This window comes from Nothoprocta perdicaria, unplaced genomic scaffold (assembly GCF_003342845.1).
Source record: "Nothoprocta perdicaria isolate Ctin4 unplaced genomic scaffold, notPer1 scaffold_80, whole genome shotgun sequence".
NCBI lineage: Eukaryota > Metazoa > Chordata > Aves > Tinamiformes > Tinamidae > Nothoprocta > Nothoprocta perdicaria.
This window is the reverse complement of record NW_020456088.1, coordinates 1,864,401-1,887,855: the sequence shown is the minus strand read 5'-3', so window position 1 is coordinate 1,887,855 and position 23,455 is coordinate 1,864,401. Positions and strand designations below refer to the sequence as shown.

Genomic DNA, 23,455 nt, shown 5'->3' with positions numbered 1-23,455 from the left:
GAAGGAAGGAAGGAAGGAAGGAAGGAAGGAAGGAAGGAAGGAAGGAAGGAAGGAAGGAAGGAAGATAAATCTTTCTTTTGCAACCTGGCTTGTACAAGAGGAGTCCACAGTCAATTGCAGTTAATATTTGAGAGTGTTTTTTCAGATTACCCTTTCTCCTAAAGAGATATGCTTCTAGCTGATTTTACTTTTTACACAGAATTCAAGAGAAAGCATAAAGTTTATCTGATAAATACTAGTCTTCACCATGTATAATTTCTCTTTTAGTTATTGATAACTTTTTCTTGTAAGTAACTTTCTCTTAAACTTTCTTGTAACTTTCTTGTAAGAAAATTGTAACTTTCTCTTCTGTAGTTTTCTAGCACTGGAATTAAATGTATAGAAGGAAAAATGGATGCCTTGCTTTGGTCGTCAGAAGCAAACAGCTTTCGGCGTTTCACTTCTGAGTCCCTGGCAGCAATCGAGCAAAGAATTGCTGAGAGAAAAAACAGGCAAAAGAAAGATAAGGAGGAGAGTCAACATGTTGAGGAAGAAAAACTTACTCCCCAGCTGGATCTGAAAACATGCAAAAAATTGCCCTCTCTCTATGGAGATCTTCCTGAGGAGCTCGTTGGGGAACCCCTGGAAGATTTTGATCCATACTACAGTGACCATAAGGTTAAAGCCTTCAAAAGTGTTGTTTTTCTTTTTTTTTTTTTCTTTCTTTTTTTCTTTGTTTTTGAATTTTTATGATAAAGTCTTAATATAAAAGAGATGCATGCAGGTGATTCTGGATTTTGTTTCTTATATAGGCAGATCTTAGAACATTACCAGCATTGGATAAGTTAGAAGTACCAGGGTATACTCTGTATTTTGCAAGCAAATGGTACTTTAACCCCCTCTCTACAAGCAGTTTTAATTATGAAAATATTAAAAACATATCCTGAGATAGACATATTCCTGTACAGACTGGAGGACTGGGCGGTGAGAAACCTCATGAGGTTCAACAGGGGCAAGTGCAGGGTCCTGCACTTGGGGAGGAATAACCCTGGACAGCAGTACAGATTAGGGGTGGACCTGCTGGAGAGCAGTCCCGCAGAGAGGGACCTGGGTGTTGTGGTGGACAAGTTGACCATGAGGCAGCAGTGTGCCCTGGTGGCCAAGAAGGCCAACGGGATCCTGGGGTGCATTAAAAGAGCGTCTCCAGCAGGTCGAGGGAAGTGATCATCCCCCTCTACTCAGCCCTGGTGAGGCCACATCTGGAGTACTGCGTCCAGTTCTGGGCTCCCCAGTACAAGAGGGATGTGGAGCTGCTGGAGAGAGTCCAGCGCAGGGCTACCAGGATGATCAGGGGCCTGGAACATCTGCCCTATGAGCAAAGGCTGAGAGAGCTGGGCCTGTTCAGCCTGGAGAAGAGGAGGCTGAGGGGGGACCTGATCAGCGTGTATAAATACCTCAAGGGAGGGAGGGAGGAGGAGGGGGGCGGCCTCTTTTSAGTGGTGGACAGTGATAGGACTAGAGGAAATGGCTTCAAACTGAAGCATCGGAAGTTCCACAGGAACTTAAGGAAGCATTTCTTCACTGTGAGGGTGACAGAGCCATGGAACGGGCTGCCCAGAGAGGTTGTGGAGTCTCCTTCTTTGGAGATCTTTAAAACCCGCTTGGATGCAGTCCTGTCCCACGTGCTCTAGGTGACCCTGCGTGTGCAGGGGGGTTGGACTCGATGACCCCTGAGGTCCCTTCCAACCTTGGGCATTCTATGATTCTATGATATGTTATGCTTTGTTATTTAGAGCAAGTTTCTCTCTATGAAGTCTGTGGAGCTGAAGTCTGTATAATAAAAAGATATTTTTTCCTTAAGGAAGACTAATATTTGTTAATGTATCATCAACTTTGCTTATTGCATTATATTAATATGGTGTACTTCCCATGCCATTTCAAAGCTTTTTGTTGTTGTCTATGGGTATATGTCAAGCAAAAGCTTTAGGAATCCTTTCAGAATTAAATTTCTATTGGATGATGCTACTGAAGCAGACTTGAGTTGAAGAACGAAAGGAGACATCCAGTCCATTTTTAAATGGCAAGTTAAAGCAAAAGTTAATGAAATATAAACTTTTTTTTCACATTTATTTGGGTGGTCTTCTTGAAGAGAAACCATGGCTGATTCAGCTGAAGGCATTTTCATAAATGTCAGTGAACACTTCATCTGACAATAGTACTGGTCACTAATGAACCTTAGAATAGTTTACTTAGAATTTACAGAATTACTTAATAGTTTAGCGATATTTCAAAATGAAAATTTCTACTTCTGGTAGTCTTAGTATATTAACATTTTAAATCATCTTTTTTACTCTATAAAATGTTCCAAGAGAAATAAGTGAGATTCACACCAGTATTACAGTCCCGCAGTAGTATCCTTGATTGCTTTGACCAAGTAAATGTGAGCATTTGCCTTTACTCACTTCCCACTTCACAGAAAGTATAAACTTATGTATAGCTGCAATCAATATGTAGTATCATTAAGTCTCAGCTCCAAGTAAGGATTCAAGAAAGCTATACTCATAGACAGAAATATAGTTCTAGTAATCTAGTAATCTAATTTATCATTACTATTTTGGATGAAAAGTTTTGTTTCCTGAAAGTATTTCACATATTACAAATCTTTTTTTCATAGACTTTCATGGTGTTAAATAAAAGGAGGACTATTTTCCGGTTTACTGCTATGCCAGCTTTGTTCATACTTGGTCCTTTTAATCCAGTGAGAAAAGCAGCAATTAAAATTTTGACTCATTCATATCCTTTTATTGGTTTCCATTATTTAAATTTTAAAATATGCTGTGTCATTTTCTGTCATTTTGTTCCTCTTTTGCTGCTAAGATAAAGGTAAGCCCATGTGGCCGTGATACCGAACGATGTGTAAAAAGATATATTGAATCTCATAACAGCAAGAATATTTATATGTGGTTGCTACAGATAAGTATGTTAAAATGATCATATTTAAACAGTCAATTTTGCTGATATTGTTTCAGAGAAATATTTAGCAGCTCCTGTATATTATTTTAACTCTTTTCAGAACTTTTTTTTTTTAATCCCTGAGAAGCATATTAAAAATTAAACAAGGAAAGAAAACTAAGTGAATTAAAACATTAGGAAAGTGAATGACAGTAATATTTTGTGGAATGATTCTTGTGTTAGCCTAAAAAAGGCATTTCAAGCTCAAATTTAGACAGCTCTGAAGTTTTTTTTATATTTTTGCAAAAATATCAGTGCAAGAGTTATTCTTTTGGATGTAAAACTGTATGTTTAGTGGGTTTTTCTTTAAATATCTGTTTTCATTTTGGATTTATTAATTTGTAGAAATAGATGCTCTAATAAGGAAAGGGATTAGAAGGAGATTCTGATAGATTTTTGAAAGCCACTAAGCAGCTGAAGGCTCTCAAATTGGCTTGATTCTCATTTCTTTTCTCTATTATGTCCACCTGAATCTCCCTCAAAGGTCACCTTCCCATACGGATCATTCATTGTTATTTTTTTAATCATTAACTCAGCTGATCAGAAATTTGATCTGATATCAGTTTCTCAGGAGAGAACATGAGGAGTCCTGGGCATATTCAAAACCAGATAAAATTATTTAAATATTCCTGTGTGCTTAGCAAGTTTTCTAAAAGTTATTGTTTTAAAAAAAGAACACATTTTCCTTAACTTATTATTAACATTCTTTGTTGGGTTTATTACATGTACTGTGGTACTCAACTGTGCTTCTATGACTACATCTGACCTGCCAGTAAGGCTCAACTGGACTGAGTAAGTATCCCATTTGCCATTTATTCAGTCCTTCTTCAAAGATAGCACGCTGCACTGAAACATTAAATATTGTGACCATCTAATTCTGATGCTTGAAGAAACTCAGAGATTTATGAGGAAAATTTCAAATTATTTCAAATTATTTTTATTCAGTCTTCCTGTGGCTCTTCAGTGTCTTTTTTTTTAAGAGTGCAGCATATTCCCTTTTCCCTGAGCTGACTAACATTACTGTAACATAGGAGACAGCTCCATTTTTGCCTTCAAAGATGAAACTTTTTGGAGAGACTGAAGAAAGGTTCTGATTTTGAATATCTTTGATACTAAAAGAGTAATCTCAATATCTATTATGGCCAGCTCATGCAAAAGGTCTTGGTTTTTTTTTTTTTTTTTTTTTTCTGTGAACAGCCCATTTGTGTTCTTTGCACTAAGAAATCATCTATTTAAAATGTTATGTTACCTTCTGTAGTAGTGCAGTTTTTCCTCTGTAACTTTAGTTAATGTTCTGGGATTAAATCTTGAAAGAATGCTGTGGTATCTGAGGTGTCATAATTTTATTCCTCATCTTTTAGCATAAATACATGTGTAATGATAGATATCTTCATACAGGATTTATTTTGGTTATACAGTATTCATCAGACTAAATATTTAAATTGTACCATTCTTTCAGGCAATAAATAAATAAAAAAAGACCTATGCTACTATCACTCTGCCATAATGTTGAAGCTTTTGATTTTTTTTCAGTATGTTTTAGTACATAAATGCAATCTTTCAAAACTTTTCATAGGGATGAGCTATTCTTCATTCAGGTATGTTATACTGATATGAACATCTTTAATGTACTAATGTACTAATAAAACGTACATGGAAAGCATCATCTCTCTCATGATGTTTGTGAAAGCAATATATACATATCCCGTGCAGTTGTACCTTGCACTTTCTTCCTTCATCTCCATTCGTTGAGTATCTGAACTCAATCGCATTATTATGATTATTTCATTCACTTGCCTATATGCTTTCCTTTTCAGACATGTTTTTACTGGCATTTATACTGCTGAAATACTGGTAAAAGTGTTAGCAAGAGGATTTGTTTGGGATGAATTTACATTTCTTCGAGATCCGTGGAACTGCTTAGATTTTTTTGTCATTATTGTGACGTAAGTAAAACTCAGTTGTTCCTTTTTTTATTTCTCAAGGGACAACATGCAAACTGATGCTGCTGAAGTTGTTTTATAGTGGTTGACATCCCACCTAAGAGATGCATTTGAAGCACTGTTTTTTTCAATATCTGCTGTCTGAAGAGAGAAATACAGGGGTAAACCTTAAAACAAGACTTAAAGGCAAAGACCATCTGTTTGAGTTAACTTTCAGTTGCTGCATTTCTCCATGTATGTATTACAGATGTTAGAGATGCTTGCTCACAATTTACGTTATATTTAATTTTCCTTAAGAAGGATCTACACAGACAGCTGGCAGCAAGTGTTACCTCTCTGTTGTAATTGCTTTGCACTGTAAAATAAATGAAATTCATTTGAGAAGAATCCCAATTGCAAAGTGCTGAGTGAGGTGGTAATAAATAGCTAATGAAATTCCAAGAATGTAAAGTGATACTGGAGGAAAAGCAGACATTGCTTTACATAGGGAGTTATGGCTCCAAAATAGCTATTACTTGTTTTGAAAAAATATTTTGCAGTTAAAATAAATAACACAAAAGTTTGATCTTTGCCATTCAGTTATATCATGTTTTAATTTTATAGGTACGTTAGTATCTGTACAACACTGGGCAATGTTTCAGCTCTTCGGACTTTCAGAGTACTGAGGACTTTAAAAGCTATTTCAGTAATACCAGGTATGGAGAAACACACCTTACTAATTTTCTCTCAAGTTCACAGTATAGTCTCTCTAATATTTTCCTCTGTTTTTGTTTTCAAGTGTCTTGCCACTTTTTGTGGCTGTAGTAGGATCCCAAATGGCTTAAGCTTCCATGGTTTGTTTTCCAGAATTGTGGATTCACTCTATTTCAGAACTTTGTTCGTTTACTGACAGCAACCACTAGCTGCATGAAGCATGATTCTTTCATCCTACTACAAATACACTTTTGATTTTGCTTTGGGATCGTAATAGAAGTGTTTATCTTTTAATATCAAAATCATCTGTTAACACTTTTCTTATTCACTATGGAATAGAGATTAGTTCTATTTTTCTCTTTATGAAAACAGATATATAGGCAGTGAAATTCCTACAATCAGCAAAAGCAATCTTTTCTGCCTGAACAGCAGATGATAAAAAAAAGATTTAAATATTTCAAATATAAATATATATATAAAATATATAAATATATATAATATATATTTAAATATAAAGATTTTGTTTTTATAAGCTCTCACCATACTCTTTCATTATTTTTACCAGCAGTGAGACTGTTCTGCATGAATTTAATGTAACATATCCCTATAGTGTTGTATTTGGAGGTAGGACTGCTGTAATTTTGAAATTACAAAAATGCATTGAATTGCTAGCTTCTCCTTTCAATTGCCTGGATGAAGAGAATAAAAACAAAAAAACCACAATGGATATATGTCCTGAATCACAAGCATCTCAAAAAAGCTTTGTATAATAAAGTTTTACCATTGTCTGTAATATATGATAAAGAGGTTTTTATTCTCGATAGGTATTCTTATCAATGTAAAAAGCATCAGTTGTATACATTGTAAAAAGCATCAGTTAGAATAATTCTGGATATCATTATCTATGTTATATGTCAAATTCAGTTATGATATCTGAGTGCTAATCTTCAGTTTATATGTCATACTTTTTGCCATTGCTTTCTACATCAAAAATGTTCTTTTCATTTTAAAGTAGTGAACTTCTAAAATATTATCTTCTAAGAGAGACTACTCAGAAGAAGGTATCCTTCTTTGTAATGTCTGCTCAGCAAGATGTGAAGTACCTTGTCATCAGATATCTGTCCATGTTCTTTGAAAGTCTTAAGAGTTTGGTTAGATCTCAAATTATAATTTTTAAGTATGCACGGTCAGTTTTAGAAGGAAATAAAAGTCACATCATTTATGATTAAGAAATTCAAGTAGAATTATTTTATTCATAGATTTTGTATTGCTTTGTTTAATATTTGAGGTTGCAAAACTATTTACATTGATTATTCTTAACATGCTTGCAATTATTCTGCATTGTTGTATGTGGATGCTATGTTGTATAGGAATACTCTGATTCCACATATTTTTTTTTTTAGGTCTGAAGGTCATCGTAAATTCACTTGTTGAATCTGTTAGGAAACTCACGGATGTGTTGATCTTTACTGTTTTTTGCTTGAGTATATTTGCTCTAATAGGCCTTCAGCTTTTTATGGGCAATTTAAAATACAAGTGTGTCCTCAGTAATTCAGTATATAATGACACACTCTGTTTGGATCCTAAGATATATGTCCCAAGTAACGAAGGTAAATTTTATTTTCTCCTCTTACATACATTGAATAGTTTTCTCCATGTGTCTTGATTTTCACAAAAAGATATCAAAATATATTTGCATAAATCTATTATAGTAAAGTACGTTCTTGCATTTGATGAAGCAATGATGTGGAGTCTCTGTGGAAAGTGTATATATGATTAATGATTTTGAGAAGGGTTACAGGTCTATGGGATAGGAGGATCTGGGTTTTCTGTAAGGCATTTCCTTTTAACATAGGCAAATTACACTGGGGTCCAAATGCTAGGGATCATGCACATGCAGTGACTTTCCATGACATAAGCTATATCTTGTAGAGATTTTGCCTATTTCTATCAGACATCCCTATTTTTACCTGATATCAAATAAGATCTTACATTAAGAGTAGTGCCATTAATAATGAGTTTTCAAAACAAATTGCATCAGGGACATATCTTTTGCTGAGGGAAAAAAAAAAGCCCTATATCCATTTGTTGTAAAAATAATCTTTCACAGAGATTTGGTGTGTTAGACTGGGGCTATAATGCTAAAGTGCTATAATATATAGCTTACTGTCTGTATACTTTACTAATATGAATATGTGGACAGTTGCTTTAACCTGAAAAAGTTCAGACAACAACTTTTGATTTTTATGATCCCTTGATTTGTTTTTGAATAGATATCTGCTACAGAATGAATAAATCTTCTGAAATATTGCTTTGTTCAAATATTGAGTAAGTGAATAATACATTTTTACTACTACTTTTTTTTTTTTCCATAAAATTTACTTCTATTCAATTTTTATGCTGGCAAAGGAATGCTGATGATTTTTCAGGAAAGTGGAATGTGGTTGGTTTTTATTAAAAAAACCCAGATATTTTATTTCAGGGAATGAATGAAAATTCTGTGATGTAGACAAATAAGTTTGTGCTTCATTGCTAAGCATTGGTATTTTAATGATGGTGTAGAATAATATAAAGGTTAAGGTGGAGATATCAGTAAAGAGCTGTAGGTTTTTAACAAACCCCTTTCCTCTCTGCCAATTTTTGAAATATCAACATCACTCCTTCGTTGATCACTCCTTCCACATAGTGAAGTTCTGTACAGTTTCACTGATTTTCTTATCCATATATATTTGCAAATACCTCCTATTAGTTTCTGTGTAGTCATAACGAACCGTGACCCTTGAACCCGTCAGATGGTTTAATGTTTTTTCTATGGTTAGGAAAGAATGCCCAGAAAACTATACCTGCTTGAAGATTGGGAACAATCCTGACTTTGGATACACAAGTTTTGATCATTTTGGCTGGGCCTTTCTTTCTTTATTCCGTCTGATGACACAAGATTACTGGGAACGTCTCTACAGACAAGTGGGTACTTTTCATTAGTTGCTAGGTTGGCATCAGACATTCATTCTACAGCTTTTGTGTCCACTAGAAAAAGCTATATCCATTTAAATATTACCAATACTAAGTTTGTTTTAAAAACAATGTACATATTATGGAAAATTTGAGTGATTAAGTTATAACAACTTCTGCAGGTGACATGTAGAGAGTCGTGAATTACACGGTAGAACAGATGCTATGAACAGTGCAAAGTTCATTTCATATCATTATAGCATTTTTCGGGGTTATTTAGGCAATTCTAGCTCTCTTCGATATTAAGGAGTTTTAATAGTTTCTTCCATTGTTACATGTATATACAGCTAAAGTTGTCTTCTCATAACTTGAACTCTGATGACTAGTTTCTTGATTTGCTGAGACATGCTTCATTTAATTTTAAGAATGATTTTTCTTCATTCTTCTCATTTGCACATGGTATCACCATCAATGATATGTGATCTGAGATAGTATGAGCACACAGAAATTTAAGATTTGAAATTTGTTTATTGTTTATAGATCTGTGACTAGATTTATATCCAGACCTTCTGTGAAACCTAGGCCAGCAGAAGTAGATCCTGTAGCTTAGAGAAAACAGTCCAATACCTTATCCTTTTATATAACACAGGGAAAAAAAAGTTAGTTTCAAATTCTACTGTAAACCTTAGGTCTTTTCTCTTAATCTCTTACAACTTTTACTCTTTCCTCACAGACTATCCGTACATCTGGCAAGAACAGCATTTTATTTTTTCTGGCAGTCATCTTTTTATGCTCATTTTATCTGTTCAATCTGATCTTGGCTGTAGTAACTATGGCATATGAAGAGCAAAATAAAGCCACTCTTGCTGAAACAGAAGCTAAAGAAAAATTACTTCAGGATGCCCAGCAAATTCTAGAGAAAGAAAAGGTTGGTCAACTCTTGCATCTAATAAACCATATGTTGTCCTCATTGTTCTGCTGTGTTTATGATTAAGAGTGATAAGGTTCTTAATTAAACATAACAACATAAACAACATCAGTCAAAGTTAAATAATATTAACTTCTGGAGTTTTCAGATGTAACTTTTTTTTAATGAAACAACAGTGGCTTGCAGGCAGGTTTTTTTTTATGGTATTGACAGACTCCTACTCTATGTGGGTTGCCACATTCTTGTGTAGCTTGACTGTTGTTGTGTACAAGATTTCTTTTCCCTGGGTATAATTATCTTTTTGATATTTTTGCATGTTATGATGATGAAAATGTTGATAGGGAGGCTTACATCCATAAGAAAAGTTGATATTTCTCCCGTTCTTCCACATTAGAACTTTACTTAGGCTTTTCTTCCTTATATTTTTCTCCTAAAACTAAAGGAGAACTCAAACTAAATCCAAAAATAATCTGACTTTAAACCTCTCTTAATTACTAAACTATTTTTGGATTTAGTTTGAGACCTTAGTCTTCTGTTGACTTGGACTCAAGGTTCTTTCCAAAGTAAGAAAAGGATATACCTTGCTGTTCTGAGATTCAGATGCAAAGAGTAATTTCTGAGATGGCAAATACAAGCTTGAATTTTAAGAGCTGGTAAGTAATCCTCCTTTGTCTTTCAGTATAGTAAATAACATTTTGTACTCTATCTTTCGAAGTAGCTCAGTGTTTGAAAAATGAAAATTTTTAATGCAAAGGAATCAAGCAGCATAATAATTAAATCATATTGGATTCTAGACCATTCTGTGGTGTTACCCTGTAATACCATAATTTTATTTTTTTATTTTTATTTATTTTTTAACAGATGATGGCTGGTGGAGGAAGTGATGAGACCTTACATATCAGATCTGACATGTCAGTTGCTGACTTGAAAATATTAAAAGAAGAAAAGAATGAGGAAGAAAAGGAAGAACAACCTATTTTAGGACAAGGACTAATTTTAAATGATCAAGGAAAGGAAGAACGTGTATTTCATTCACAACCTGATCATTGCCAAAAAAAGCTTGTAAGTATTTGAAGTATAAGGTGTATTCATTTGTCTTTCCACGCGATGTGGCTATTTGGTGACCAGAAAAGCCTTTCTTATTTGCAAAATGTGTCTCTACCTTCTTTCATGCATTGAACTGGTTAGATCTTGGGACGAGAAAGAGACAGTATTATGTAGATTTGAAGGAAACAGAAAATTAGAAGTGGATGTTATTAGCATATTTCTGACTTCTGGCTCTGCACTTAAAATCGTGTTAGAATTTACCAGTATCTCTGTTGTGCTACATAAAAAGACATAGTGCAAAAAACAGTAAGTGAAAGCCACTTCCCTGGAGTATATTCTGCAAAACTTAAACTGCATTTCCATCCTTACTCATGCATGCCTCTACATTCCTTGCATGAAGATTTCCAGTTAAAATTCGAAGTGATTGTTCTGGTTGTAGTGTAACACAATGTAAGAAGATATAGATCATAATTGAAGCAATTTAAAAAGTGTTCAGAGGTGGAATTCTATCCTTAGACCAGCATATTTTTGCAATATTCAGAGAGAGCGGTTGTTTGTTTCATATTATGGCAACTACTGGCAGTATAAGATATGTGACACTCCAAACAACACAAAAAGATTGCAAAGTTGAAGAAAAAGAAGCATATCACAGCCAAAGTCTTGGCAGAGATTCAACAGTTCCATGACTTCTGATTTCTGTTGAGATTTCTGTTTTAACTGCCAGTTTGTCAGATGACTTCTCATAGACATTTACTTAATTCAGATCAGGAAACATGAGTGATACTAAGTTCTATGTTGATACATGCTGTTAACCTAGTTAACCTTTTTTTTTTAAAGTTTCTCCTCTAAGAAACCAAATATTGCAGAAAGAAATGAGAGGACAAGTTGCAGTGCTAACTGGGATATGATTAAAATAGTCTACTGGGGTCTTTTTGATTCTGAAAAAATAGTTTGAAGTTGTTCGATGCCTGTATACTATTAAGTGTAGATAGGTTTATAATAGCTCCTCAAACCAATAATTATGATTTAGTAAATAGCCATTGTTAGTATTGAGTATTATATAGTACATGTTAAAAACTGATAATTAATAGCTAAATAATACTTGATTTGATGGGATGATCAGTGTATATTTTATGTGTTACTTTTATCAGGCGCTGGAAAGATGGGATTATTTCTTTCCCTTTGCTCTCCTATTAATAATTTACCTATTTGTTATATAATTGAATAATTACTGTTGTTCAGTATTTTCTCAGGAAATATCATCTTGAAGAATACTATTTTTCAATGAAGTGTCATTTACAGTCTTGTGATTTTTGTATTATTTTGTTTTATGCTCTTTATTTACGTAAAGGCTTTATCATAAGTCAATGTATGTAAGGAGGCCCTTTTATAGTATGTTCTATGTAATTTCTATATTGCCAAACACTTATCCATATTTGCTTGTTGTATTATTTTCTATTGTCTTTCTAACCAAAGAGGCAAATATTACTGTCTTATGAATTGTCAGTGGACTCTATTAATGATCCCTTTCGAAGACAGAGGTTAATGAGTGCAGCCACTGTTATTACAGATAATTTGGGTAAGTCACTCTTTAGTGTTTTTCCTACAGTGATTGTATAAATTGACCTAAAAGATCAAAATGTTACAGTTGTAATTATTTTAATAACCACTGGAGGAAATTATGCGGTGAACAAATGCAAATTTCAATAAAACAAGTATACTGGTATCTCACATAACTAAACTGTAACTTGGATTTTTCCAGGATAAATAATGTCTGACCAACATGATTGCTCTGTACGATAAAATGACTACTTTGGTAAACAAGAGGCAAGCAGGAGATGTCACTTCCCTTGACTTTAGTAAGGCTTTCAACATTGTCTCCCATAATATTTTTATATCCAAGTTAGGATGAATTCGTCTGGATGGGTGGACAGCTTGATGGGGAAAGATATTGTTTGGCAGTGGATCTCAAAGGATCCTGTTAATGGGACATGTTCCACCTGGAGTTCAATAGCAAATGGAGTACTGCACGGACAGTGTGTTCATGAAATTTGCAGGTGGTACCAAATTGGGAGGACTAGTCAATGCACTTGAGGGCAGAGCAGCCCTCCAGTAGGATGCAGACAACCTACAGGGATGGAGCAATAGGACCATTGTCATCCAGGGCAAAAGAAATTCCTGTATTTATAGGAAAGGAAGAAGCCCTTGTAATGATACACCTAAGGATTGCCTAAATAGGGGGGAAACTCTGCGGAAAAGACCCAGGGATCCATGTGGGCAGCAAACTGAGCATGACCAGAAATGACAGCAGCAATGGCCAACAGGGACTTGGACTGCATTAGAAGGATCATAGCCACGTTAAAACATGTCTAGAATCATACATCCATTTTTGCCTCCCCTCATTCTAGTATAAGAAATACATTGGTAAACGACAAAGAGTTTGTTCAGGTATGGGACAACAAAATACAGAGAAAAAATACACAAAAAAATACTTGTTTTGAAAACCTGAGGCACCATGTCATTTTCAATGGTTTAAGAAATTTATCCTATAACCTGTTTTACTTCAGATATCTGTGTCTAAGTATCAATGGTTAACAGCAAGCATGAAAGCTTCATTTTAGCTTGGAGGACTTTTAAAGCCATGCCACATCTGTGACTGTGATTTACACAACTCGCAGAGAAAAAATTCTCTCTTTTCTTGCAAATAACTAAGTTCTTTCTGATTAGTGCAGATACTTTATCATCCCTAAAACATATGAACAGGTGGGTGATTTTTTAGTTATTTTTGCTGAGATTTCTTGACAATAACCTTCAAATATACTCTCGTTAGCGCAGAATGAATGAGACATTGCTTTATTAATTATTTTATTCTGCTCACACATATACTGAATTCTCATGGGTGACAGATTCTTTTTTTTTCCCCCATCTTTTCTATTATTGATTATCTTCTTCCTATGAGATTGTACATAACTTTTATGTCACTTTTCCCTTTGTCATTTAGAATTGCAGGAATCAAAATTGAAATGTCCTTCATTTTTGAAACGTCTTGCTCAAAAATATCTAATTTGGAATTGCTGCCCATTTTGGCTAGTGATCAAAGAGAAGGTGAAATTGGTAATGTTGGATCCATTTGTTGATCTTTTAATCATGGTTTGCATAATGGTGAATACTTTATTCATGGCTCTGGAGCACCCTGGAATGCCACCAACACTTGCAGATATAATTTATAAAAGTGACAAGGTGAGTTATCTCTATCTTAAGAGTCACTGTGGAATTATAACCCCATATTTAGAGTACAGTAGTCCTAATAGCAGACATACTCATTCAGTGACTGGATGTTAATTTCTTTTTCCTCTTTCCAGGTCTTCACTATCATTTTTACAGCAGAAATGGTTTTGAAAATCATTGCTCTAGATCCCTACTACTATTTTCAGCAAAAATGGAATATTTTTGACAGTGTAATTGTTATGATTGGCCTGATAAGCTTTGAAGATAAATTGTCATTTTTCAGGCTGGTAATGATTTCTTTATTCCTTTTAAGAGAATAACATATATTTTGTATATACTTGTAAAAGGGTTTCAATTAAACATTTTCCCTCAAAATATTTTACTGACCAATCTGTTAAGTACTCGGTGTTAGTGTATAACAAGTCAAAATGAATGTTAAAATAGAGTGCATTTTAAAAGTATGTTGAAGAATGCATTTAGTATTTTCAGCGTTTTATATACATTTTTCTTAGCTTTTCAGAGTCAACATACACTTAAAAATGTAATTGAATTGTGTTTCTTCTTGTGTATCATAATGGAGACTGCTAACAGTCCTTTATACCCATGCTAATTGCTCTGAAGAAAGTGGGAAGAAGGCTAATTTGTCTTAAAATATCCATTTTAATCATAACATGGTAATCATACTATCTTGCTTTTCAGTTCCTTATTGAAGCTACTGGGTGAAAAGTATATAAAAAAAAATCCTCTTTCATTTGTGATCTCACAGTGTTTGTTTTAGTACAAAACACAGTTGCTTGATAAACCTCTTTTAAGTACCTAGAAGCCACCTGATTCTTAATTTTATTTCATTTTAAAAATGAATGATCATATCTAGCTGGGCATGGGCAGTCTGAAAGCTTCCTCTGGCAGGGCAGCAATCTCAGTAGCATTTGCTTTCTGAGTTCAAGCCTGACATTCAGTGCAGGCATAACAAGTGCACGCATGCCAAAATTGATATTATCATCTGAAGTGTGGTATTTTCAGAAGCAAAGGCAATCTCATAAATGTATGATTTTTTTTTTCTTGTGTGCTATGCTGTATATTCTCTGCCATTCACATCTTTGTCTTGTACTTTGTTTACAGATAAGAATCTTCAAATTGGCAAAGTCCTGGCCAGCCTTAAATACTCTGATGAAAATCATTTTAAATTCAGTTGGTGCTCTGGGTAACCTCACCCTGGTTTTGGTTATCACTGTATTTATTTTTGCTGTAGTAGGGAAGCAGGTTTTAGGCAAATGCTACGAGGAGAACTACAGGGAAATAAACACTGACAGCAATTTACGCTGGCATATGAAGGATTTTTTTCACTCATTCATGATTATATTCAGAATTTTATGTGGAGAATGGATTGAAATGATGTGGGAATGTATGCGAGTGGCTGGAAAAGGGCTATGTCTTCCCATTTTCTTGCTTGTCCTGGTGATAGGCAATCTAGTGGTGAGTCTCAGCTATATTTCTTTTTCTACTGGACGTATCTAGTTACACTGCCATCATTTTTTTTTTTCTCCTTCATTATTTAAAGTTTATGTACACAATTCTTGTTCCTGCATGTTAGGGTTTTTTTTTTTTTAATTTTTCCTTCTTTTGGCCCCTCTCTTTAGCACATGACAGATAACCAGTAGTTAAAATATTGTTATTCCTTTCAGTCAGAGCATATGTTTGTTAACCTTGTTAGCCTTTTTTAATTAAATGTCTTCTTTCTTTCTTTTCTTTTGCTAGAAACAAAGACTTGTTAGGATTCTATCAACAGGTTACAGAATTCACATGTTTGGCCAACATGATTTACAACACTTACACTGGACAATATGAGCTGTTTTCTTCTTCTTGGCCATCTTGCATATATTCTTTCTTTCTCAACTTGCCACACTCTTCTGTCATTAGGAGACATTGTTCCATTGTGTTTTAATGGCTTTAAATATATCAAAACTAGTCAGTAGAGAATTTGTTAGGCAATGCAGTATAAAAGTATAAATTCATAAAAGGCAAGGATAAGTTCTCAATAAACTGTTTAATATGGCTTTTTTTTTTTTTCCATCCACAATATATTTTTTCCTTTCTTCTCAAGAATCTCAAACTTAAACAATTCAAAGTATCTCCTTTTAAAGTAAATTTTTTTTTCTTTTTGGTAAAATCCTACATTACTACGAGTGTTCAGTTTCATCCATTACTAATGGATGCTTTGTTCGTTGATTGTTGCCAAGTGATTAGCAAACACTTATTTAGTGGTGCTATTACAATGTATCTTTCTCTACTGTTTTTTAGCAGTTTTTTTTACCACTTTTTACGTTATAGACATAAGAGCATGTGAAAATATATTTGCTGTACCCAGAACTACCTGAGGAAGCCATAATACACTCTATTAACATTCCCATATAGCAGAAAATCATTTTATGACAATGGCTTAAAAAAAGAGTTTGAGATTTTCAACTGAGGTAGTTTTTTGGAAATGACATTTCTATTAGAAGCAGTAGTGTCTCCAACATACTTTTAATTATTTTAAGGTGCTCAACCTATTCATCGCGTTGCTGCTGAGTTCATTCAGTACTGACTCTTCAGTAGGACAAGAAGAAACAGGAAAAAAGACCAAATGTCAGATTGCAATTGCTAAGATTCGCAAGGGCCTGCAGTCTCTGAAATACAGAATTTTGGATCATTGTGGGAGAAAAATGAAACGAAATCTCAAAACAACCACCAAAAAGACTGTTAAAATTACTGCCCAAGACATAGAGGAAAATAACTATGCCATGGCAAATATCGGAAAAGATGTAGAAAACTATTGCTTTGACATAGGGTTTTACAATAATGAAGAGAATTTTAAAGTGACAAGGAAATATGAAGAATTTTTAATGAGCCACAGTCCCTCTGTTCCCATTGCAATAGCAGAGGCTTACAGTGATGAAGGTGATAATGAGCAGAATGCATGCACAGCAGTGGAATACAAAAGCAGGGTAAGAAATATTAATGTTTTGAAATCTCCTCTTTGTGATAGTATGGATTCCTTCTTTCTCTTTTTAATCTCTTTATTTGGTTACTTAGGGCAGGATGAATCTCAGGCCTTACGCACTTAAATACAGGTACCTAAATACAGATTTATGAATGCGAGTAAGGCATTTAATTTGATAGTCAATGGTAGTAAATAAAGCTATGATAGTCAATAGCGATGCAGTTAATTTGCCTGAATATCTGAGGCATTTAGGAATATTTGAAAAGATTTAGATATCTGTCTAGATGGCACTAGATATCAGCTGCAATTAACAGATTATTCAATTTATGCATCTTCTTCTAAGAATGAATCTCGTCCTTTGTGCCTGAGACAGCAACTCACACATAGATGCCTAGTGTCATTAAGATGCCCAAGAATATCCAGTATTGCTTACAACTGTGGCTTAAAAAAGGCATTAGTCTTCTGTAGGTCCTGTGATATATTTAACAATGCCAGGTATATGTCTTAAATACCCTTAGGTATCCTAAAAGACACCAAGCATTTATGGGTGAGCCACTGAATCAAAACCTTTGTGTTCTCACTGTATTCAGTGTCCCTTGCTGTGTTTCTGTATTACTCGTAAGTCTCCTGCTTTTGCACTTCATTTTTCTCCCTTCCTGCTTTCCTGATTGTTGTTCTCTTACTCTTGTTTCTTTAATAACTTCTATTGCTGTGCAGTACTTTTAGTAAAATGGAATTTTACCTATTACTTTCCCTTGAGAAAACTGGTGTCTTGATGAATTTCTGTTCATGACAACATTATTACTTTTATTAGAAGACAGATGGTGTGTTTGTCTAGATATCTGATTTCTGGTTTGTCCATAACCACCAATGATATGTCTGCATGAAGACACTGGAGTTCAGAATCATTTGACCACTCTCTGAGATGCTTATCCCCATATAAATATTCTTCCTTACCTTATCTCTTTTAAGGTTGTATTTTGTAGATGTTATCTGATGTTATATGCTATGATTGTGGTTTCAACATAGTATAAATCAGAGCAGGTACTTGGGCTAAAAGTGTACAGCATTGCACGATGGCAGAGACATCAATTAAAAAAGGGATGCTATTTTTGATTGAATTTTCATATGGTCAGTATGCAGGTGGACTACTTGGATTCATTTCCTATGCTTTTGGTCACAAGAGGAATGCAGTATTCAGCAGTAAGGAAGAAATCATTCCCTGACCAACTGATCAATATATATAAGTACCCGAGGGGAGAATATAGGGAGGAAGGGGCCAAGCTCTTCTCAGTGGTGGCCAATGACAGGACAAGGGGCAATGGGTACAAGTTGCAACACAGGCAGTTCCATCTCCATGTGAGGAGGAACTTCTGCACTGTGAGGGTGCCAGAGCCCTGGAACAGGCTGCCCAGGGAGGTTGTGGAGTCTCCTTCTCTGGAGGTCTCCAAACCCACCTGGATGCCGCCCTGTGCCCCGTGCTCTGGGTGTCCCTGCTGGAGCAGGGGGTTGGACTGGATGATCTCTAGAGGTCCCTTCCAACCTCAACCATTCTGTGATTCTTTAGGGATATTGGATTAATTTTCTATGAAAATAAAAATATTCTGTTTTTTTTTAGATGCTATCAAGAAAAAAAAGTGGGAAATAAGCTTTTTTGCATTGTGTCATGCAGGGAGACCAATTAAGACATAGAGAGCGGTGCAAAACTTCAAGTGGCTGCAGTCAGCTGTCTGAGACTTCAGAAATAATGAGTGTTTTTTCAGAAACACAGCAAAGTAAAGAACAGAAAGAGGTAGGCATAATTTCTATTTTTGTGAGTATGCTATACATGAAAATTGTTCCAGCAGTTCTCTCATTCAGCATCAATAGGAAAAATGGGTTTCCAAACAGTAGCAGCTCTTGTCAGTGTGGACGAAAGTCCATCTCTTGAATGTAGATGGTATTAAGAAAGTGGAAGACTGTCTCACCAACATCCATGGCTACCCATGTAACTTAATATATAATTTAATACAAAGTGAGTCAAAAGGAATTATTGAAGAAGCATACTTCCTTGAACTGTATTTCATGCTACTCATTTTTAGAGATAACTGCTTTTGCTGACAACTTTGGATGATTTTTTTTTCTCTTGAACCGATTCCTTATAACAATTTTTATTAAAAAATATGAGCTTATTCTAATCCAATACATTTACATTTTGTTTTATAAATGTGTAGGCTACTCACCAGTGATTACAATTCTTTGACATATGAAATCTGTGTGTTTCTTTCTGACAACTTTTCCCCTCTTAAAGGGATGTGGTCTGTTTCTCTAAAAAAAAAAAAAAAAAAAAAAAAGGAAGTTGGAATGGAATGTATCAAATAAGAGCCAGGGAATCAAAGAATAGGGACGAACTCAATTACTTTCAACTTTGTGGCTCCATTGAGATGACTTATGCCCTACAGAGATTTATTTATTTATTTATTTATTTATTTATTTATCTATTTATTTATCTATTTATTTATTTATTTATTTTAAATCTGGTAGTTTCTTTTTGGGAAAGTGAATAAATTCTCTTCTTTGTTCTTATCCTGTGCAGAAACTTGATGTTGGTAGTTACTCTGAAGCCAGTACTGTGGATCCAGTTATTCAAATGGATATGTTTTTCCAGACTAAAAAGCCACAGATACCCAAGGACTGTTTTGGAGAATGTAAGAATCTTTTATTTATCACAGTGATAGCAAATAAGACTGATTCAGCCTTAGATGAAGATATCAGAGTGAAGGTGTCTGTAGAAGAGCCAGAACACTTGGAGTCCTTCTGAAGGGATAGCTGGAGGTCAGCCAGGATAGGTGTCTGGACAGCCAGTATCTTAAATGGCATTTGAGTCCTATGTTTAGGCAACTGAATATGTCTCAATCTCAATACACTCAATGTAGTGAATGAACATGCAGTCAATAGAGCTGATGGAATTGAGAGGGCTATGCAGTTCATCCTAAAGCAGACACCCACAGTCATTCACCTCGATGTCTCCTCAGGCTCCAGTTGACTTTAAGGGTTCAAGTAAAGTGTGTATCTGATGGAAGACAGTGAACAGAGAATTTAGTGTCTTTGCAGTGCTATCAAGTGATATAATCAAAAAAAAAAATCACTAAAGTATCAGAAAGTTAGTATTTATTTTCGAAACAGAAAGAAGTGGAGAAAAAACTAGGAAGTTTTGCAAACAAGAGTAATACAATCCCTGCAGAAGGGCATGCGCGCACAAAAGCTTCTCTAAACTAAGTGGATTGGTCTGTTAAAAGAAATTGCTTCTGCCTGCACATTATGTCTATCTCCTCAGAATATTTCAGCCGCAGCAACACCACCACTTGGGTAAAACAGCACATGCCTCACACACCACAGAAGCTCTTTTTAAGATTCCTTACATTTTTAAACATTCTATGGCCCCACATTTTTCATGGAACCAATGTGGTGTTCTTTTTCTTTTCAGGTTGTGTCCAATGTTTTCCATGTTGTGCAGCGGATATCACTAAGTTTCCAGGAAGCACTTGGTGGAAATTTAGAAAAACCTGCTACAGAATTGTTAAACATAGCTGGTTTGAAAATTTTATCATTTTTGTGATAATATTGAGCAGTGCAGCACTGGTAAATTTAATTTAATGTCTCAAATGTTAAATGGAGGGATATAAGTAAAGGAAAATAATGATATTATTCTATTTCATTTATTTTTTTTCTCTCTCTCTCACCTTCCTTTCCCAAAGGATTGATAAAAGCATAATAAACTTTTCCCTTACAACCTTTAAGGCTTTCCCCAGTTGGAGAAGTAGCAAGATATTTAAATGTAAATTACTGGCTTCTTGATAGTTCTTTGTGGAACTGCTTTGTGTACTTAATGAAGAGGCTAAGACAGAGTCTGAAATTACTTACGAAAACTTTAAGAAAAATAGATGTACCTCCAAACTTACAAAATAGATTAATTACTCAATAAAAACAGATTTGAAATCATTCAATATTATCAGAACCTGGAATAGAACATGTCTGAAAATTGTCAGGGTAACTTTTAATTGTCAGGGTGATATTATATAGTATAGACAGAATATAACCAACTAGTTTGAAACTCATGTATATGGCAAATATGACAGTTTTCCAAATAAAATCTGAATGAATGCATAAATAGAACAAATGCAGAGAAAATGACATAGGGAGTGCTTGGAAAAAGGCAATAATTTAGTAATTAGAAGTTTGAAAGAGCATCCTTAATAATGAATGGGTGAGTTGATTAATGGATGTAGATCAAGATAACAAGACTCTTGAGTTCCCAGGAGTAAGCAGAGAAAAAGCCAGTGTTAATTGTCAAACTTTCCCAGAATAAAAGGAAATGGTAAATAGAATTTTTATGCGAATGCAGTGTGTTCTCAATTTCTTGATTCTTAATTGTTGAATTAACAGTTCTGTGAATACAGTGACAACTTTGTTCCAAAGACATTTATCTTGTAGTGCAGTTGAATGGCCATTGCTTCAAAGACCACGTAGCTCCAGAAATGGTATTACAGCTTTCTTATAATGCAAAGCAGGCATGCAAAGGCTGGCACCTATGCACAGGAATGTCTTTGCTCCCAGTTTTTTTAATAGGAATATAAATCAGAAGCAGAGTGGGGATTTTATGTGTGTGTTTATTAATAAAAGTCTCCCAAGATCTAATCACCTGCTTATGCTCCTACTTTCTTTTATCAGTGACCTATTAGATGGAGTTTAGCACATTATAGATTCAGAACAAATCTGGTCTTCTATAATGCGTAAATCTTCTTCCAAAGCACCACAGCAAGCCAAAGTATGTGCTTTTAGACCAATTTAAAAATGAGACCAGTTATTTCACAGTTCAGTTTTCAGCTTCTAAATATTAAGTGGAAATTTCCTATAATTTATAGGGAAACTATTATAATAAACCAAACTGTATGTTTTTGTACCACTTGAAAATAATACACTCCCAAATTACTTAGCAGCTTTGTAACTAAATTCTGAAATTCCAGGCATTTGAAGATATTTACCTTGAGGAAAGAAAAAAAGTTAAAATGGTCCTAGAATATGCTGATAAAATATTTACTTACATCTTTTTTATGGAGATGCTTCTGAAATGGGTGGCCTATGGCTTCCAGACTTATTTCACAAATGCCTGGTGTTGGCTTGACTTCATCATTGTATGCGTAAGTATTATATTGAATTTGCATTATATTCTGAATTGAGATTTACTATATAGAGAACTCCATGTAGAGTCAGATTATGAATAAAAGCAAATGTAATAGTCAGTTTCCAAAAGCTGGAAATAATTGCAATCAAAAGACTGAAGGGAAAATGTAAATGACAATCACAGGTAATAGTTACCCAAGAAAATTTTACTGAATATCATGGTCCTACATGTTGGTTATAAAAACCTTTTCCAGTAGAGAGAGAGAGCAATTAGCAATCAAAAATGAAAATACATCAATTAACAGTAAAAAAAAAGTGAATTTGCTGGCAGCTTCAGCAATTAGAAAATCCTAGAGTTGAAGAAGAAGAAATATAGAGGGTGAAGGGAATGTAGAAGTATTATTGAAAAAAACATTTGCTAGAGAGTTAAGGAGGTATGAATGCATATTTCACTCTGCAACAGATGCAGTCCTAACAAGAGAAATGGTGAAATCATCACTAGTGAGACAGAAGTCATACAGTGTTTCATATATGTATATAATATATATATGTATATAAAAAATATATTGATTGTGAAAAAAAAAAGTGCCTTAATTGGAACGAAAGAATGCTATAATTCGAAGAACATCAGAGCAAAAAAAAGCAAACCTATATTATAAAAAAATTGAGTTAGTCAAATTGAGTTAGTGGTCCAAAAGAATATAGCATTCAGCATGTGATTGTCTACTGACAAAACAAAACAAATTTTTATATGCCATTTAATAATCTTAATTTTAATTCAACCATCACAGCTTTCATTTGTTTCCTGGGGGTTAATATCTGTCTCCAAAGACACATCAGTTTGTTCCCATGGCAGTGCCTTGAAATCTTTACGAACACTCAGAGCCTTGAGGCCTCTCCGAGCTTTATCGCGATTTGAAGGGATAAGGGTAAGGATATCTGTGTGTGTTTCCCAATAGTTGCATTTGAAGTTCTTATTATGAAAATTACTATTTGATTCTTTAGTTTGGGATGTGAATTAGCATTGAAATGAATCTGAATTCCTATGTAGATTGTTTGGTTGTTAGTTTGAAAATACTCGCACAGAGATTTACAGATGCAAGTAAAAAATAATGATAACTTAATATCAGCACTGGAGCCTTCTTCCATATTTCCACGGTTATAATGGAATGTGCAGAACAAATTTATTTTAACTTAGGCATGGAAAATTCTTCTGAAAATAATGAATACACTTGAAAAAAAATAGGATCAATTTTTAATGACTTAAAATAGAAACTATATGTATATTTACTACATAAAACAAATTCACATAAAAGAATTTTAATATGAGGAAGAAACCCATATTATGAAAAGTATATCAATATTCATGGCAGAAGAAGTGTAGTGACTACAGTCTTTTTCCAATTTTTTCTCATTGCTTAAGGCAAAAAATTGGGACCCAGAAAATTGATTCAGTAGGTTTTTGCTTCACCTGAGATAATTCAATTTTCTTTTTATAACTCATTTTCATAACTGCCATTTTTAGGC

General features: G+C 34.3%; 1 protein-coding gene across 1 annotated transcript in view; it reads left to right on the top strand.

Moving 5' to 3' along the window:
- Positions 1–390: 390 nt before the first annotated feature.
- The window catches only part of LOC112958092 (sodium channel protein type 5 subunit alpha-like), a 30,742-nt gene continuing 7,677 nt past the window's right edge, over positions 391–23,455 (top strand). Inside the window, 19 exon segments of the mRNA XM_026051899.1 lie at positions 391–657; positions 2,654–2,772; positions 3,694–3,783; positions 4,809–4,937; positions 5,538–5,629; positions 7,031–7,252; positions 7,901–7,955; positions 8,447–8,591; positions 9,313–9,507; positions 10,369–10,569; positions 12,031–12,133; positions 13,556–13,794; positions 13,917–14,069; positions 14,905–15,258; positions 16,323–16,769; positions 19,341–19,452; positions 20,232–20,386; positions 21,772–22,013; positions 22,785–22,857. Of these exon segments, the coding sequence (XP_025907684.1) occupies positions 391–657; positions 2,654–2,772; positions 3,694–3,783; positions 4,809–4,937; positions 5,538–5,629; positions 7,031–7,252; positions 7,901–7,955; positions 8,447–8,591; positions 9,313–9,507; positions 10,369–10,569; positions 12,031–12,133; positions 13,556–13,794; positions 13,917–14,069; positions 14,905–15,258; positions 16,323–16,769; positions 19,341–19,452; positions 20,232–20,386; positions 21,772–22,013; positions 22,785–22,857 (3,393 nt within the window).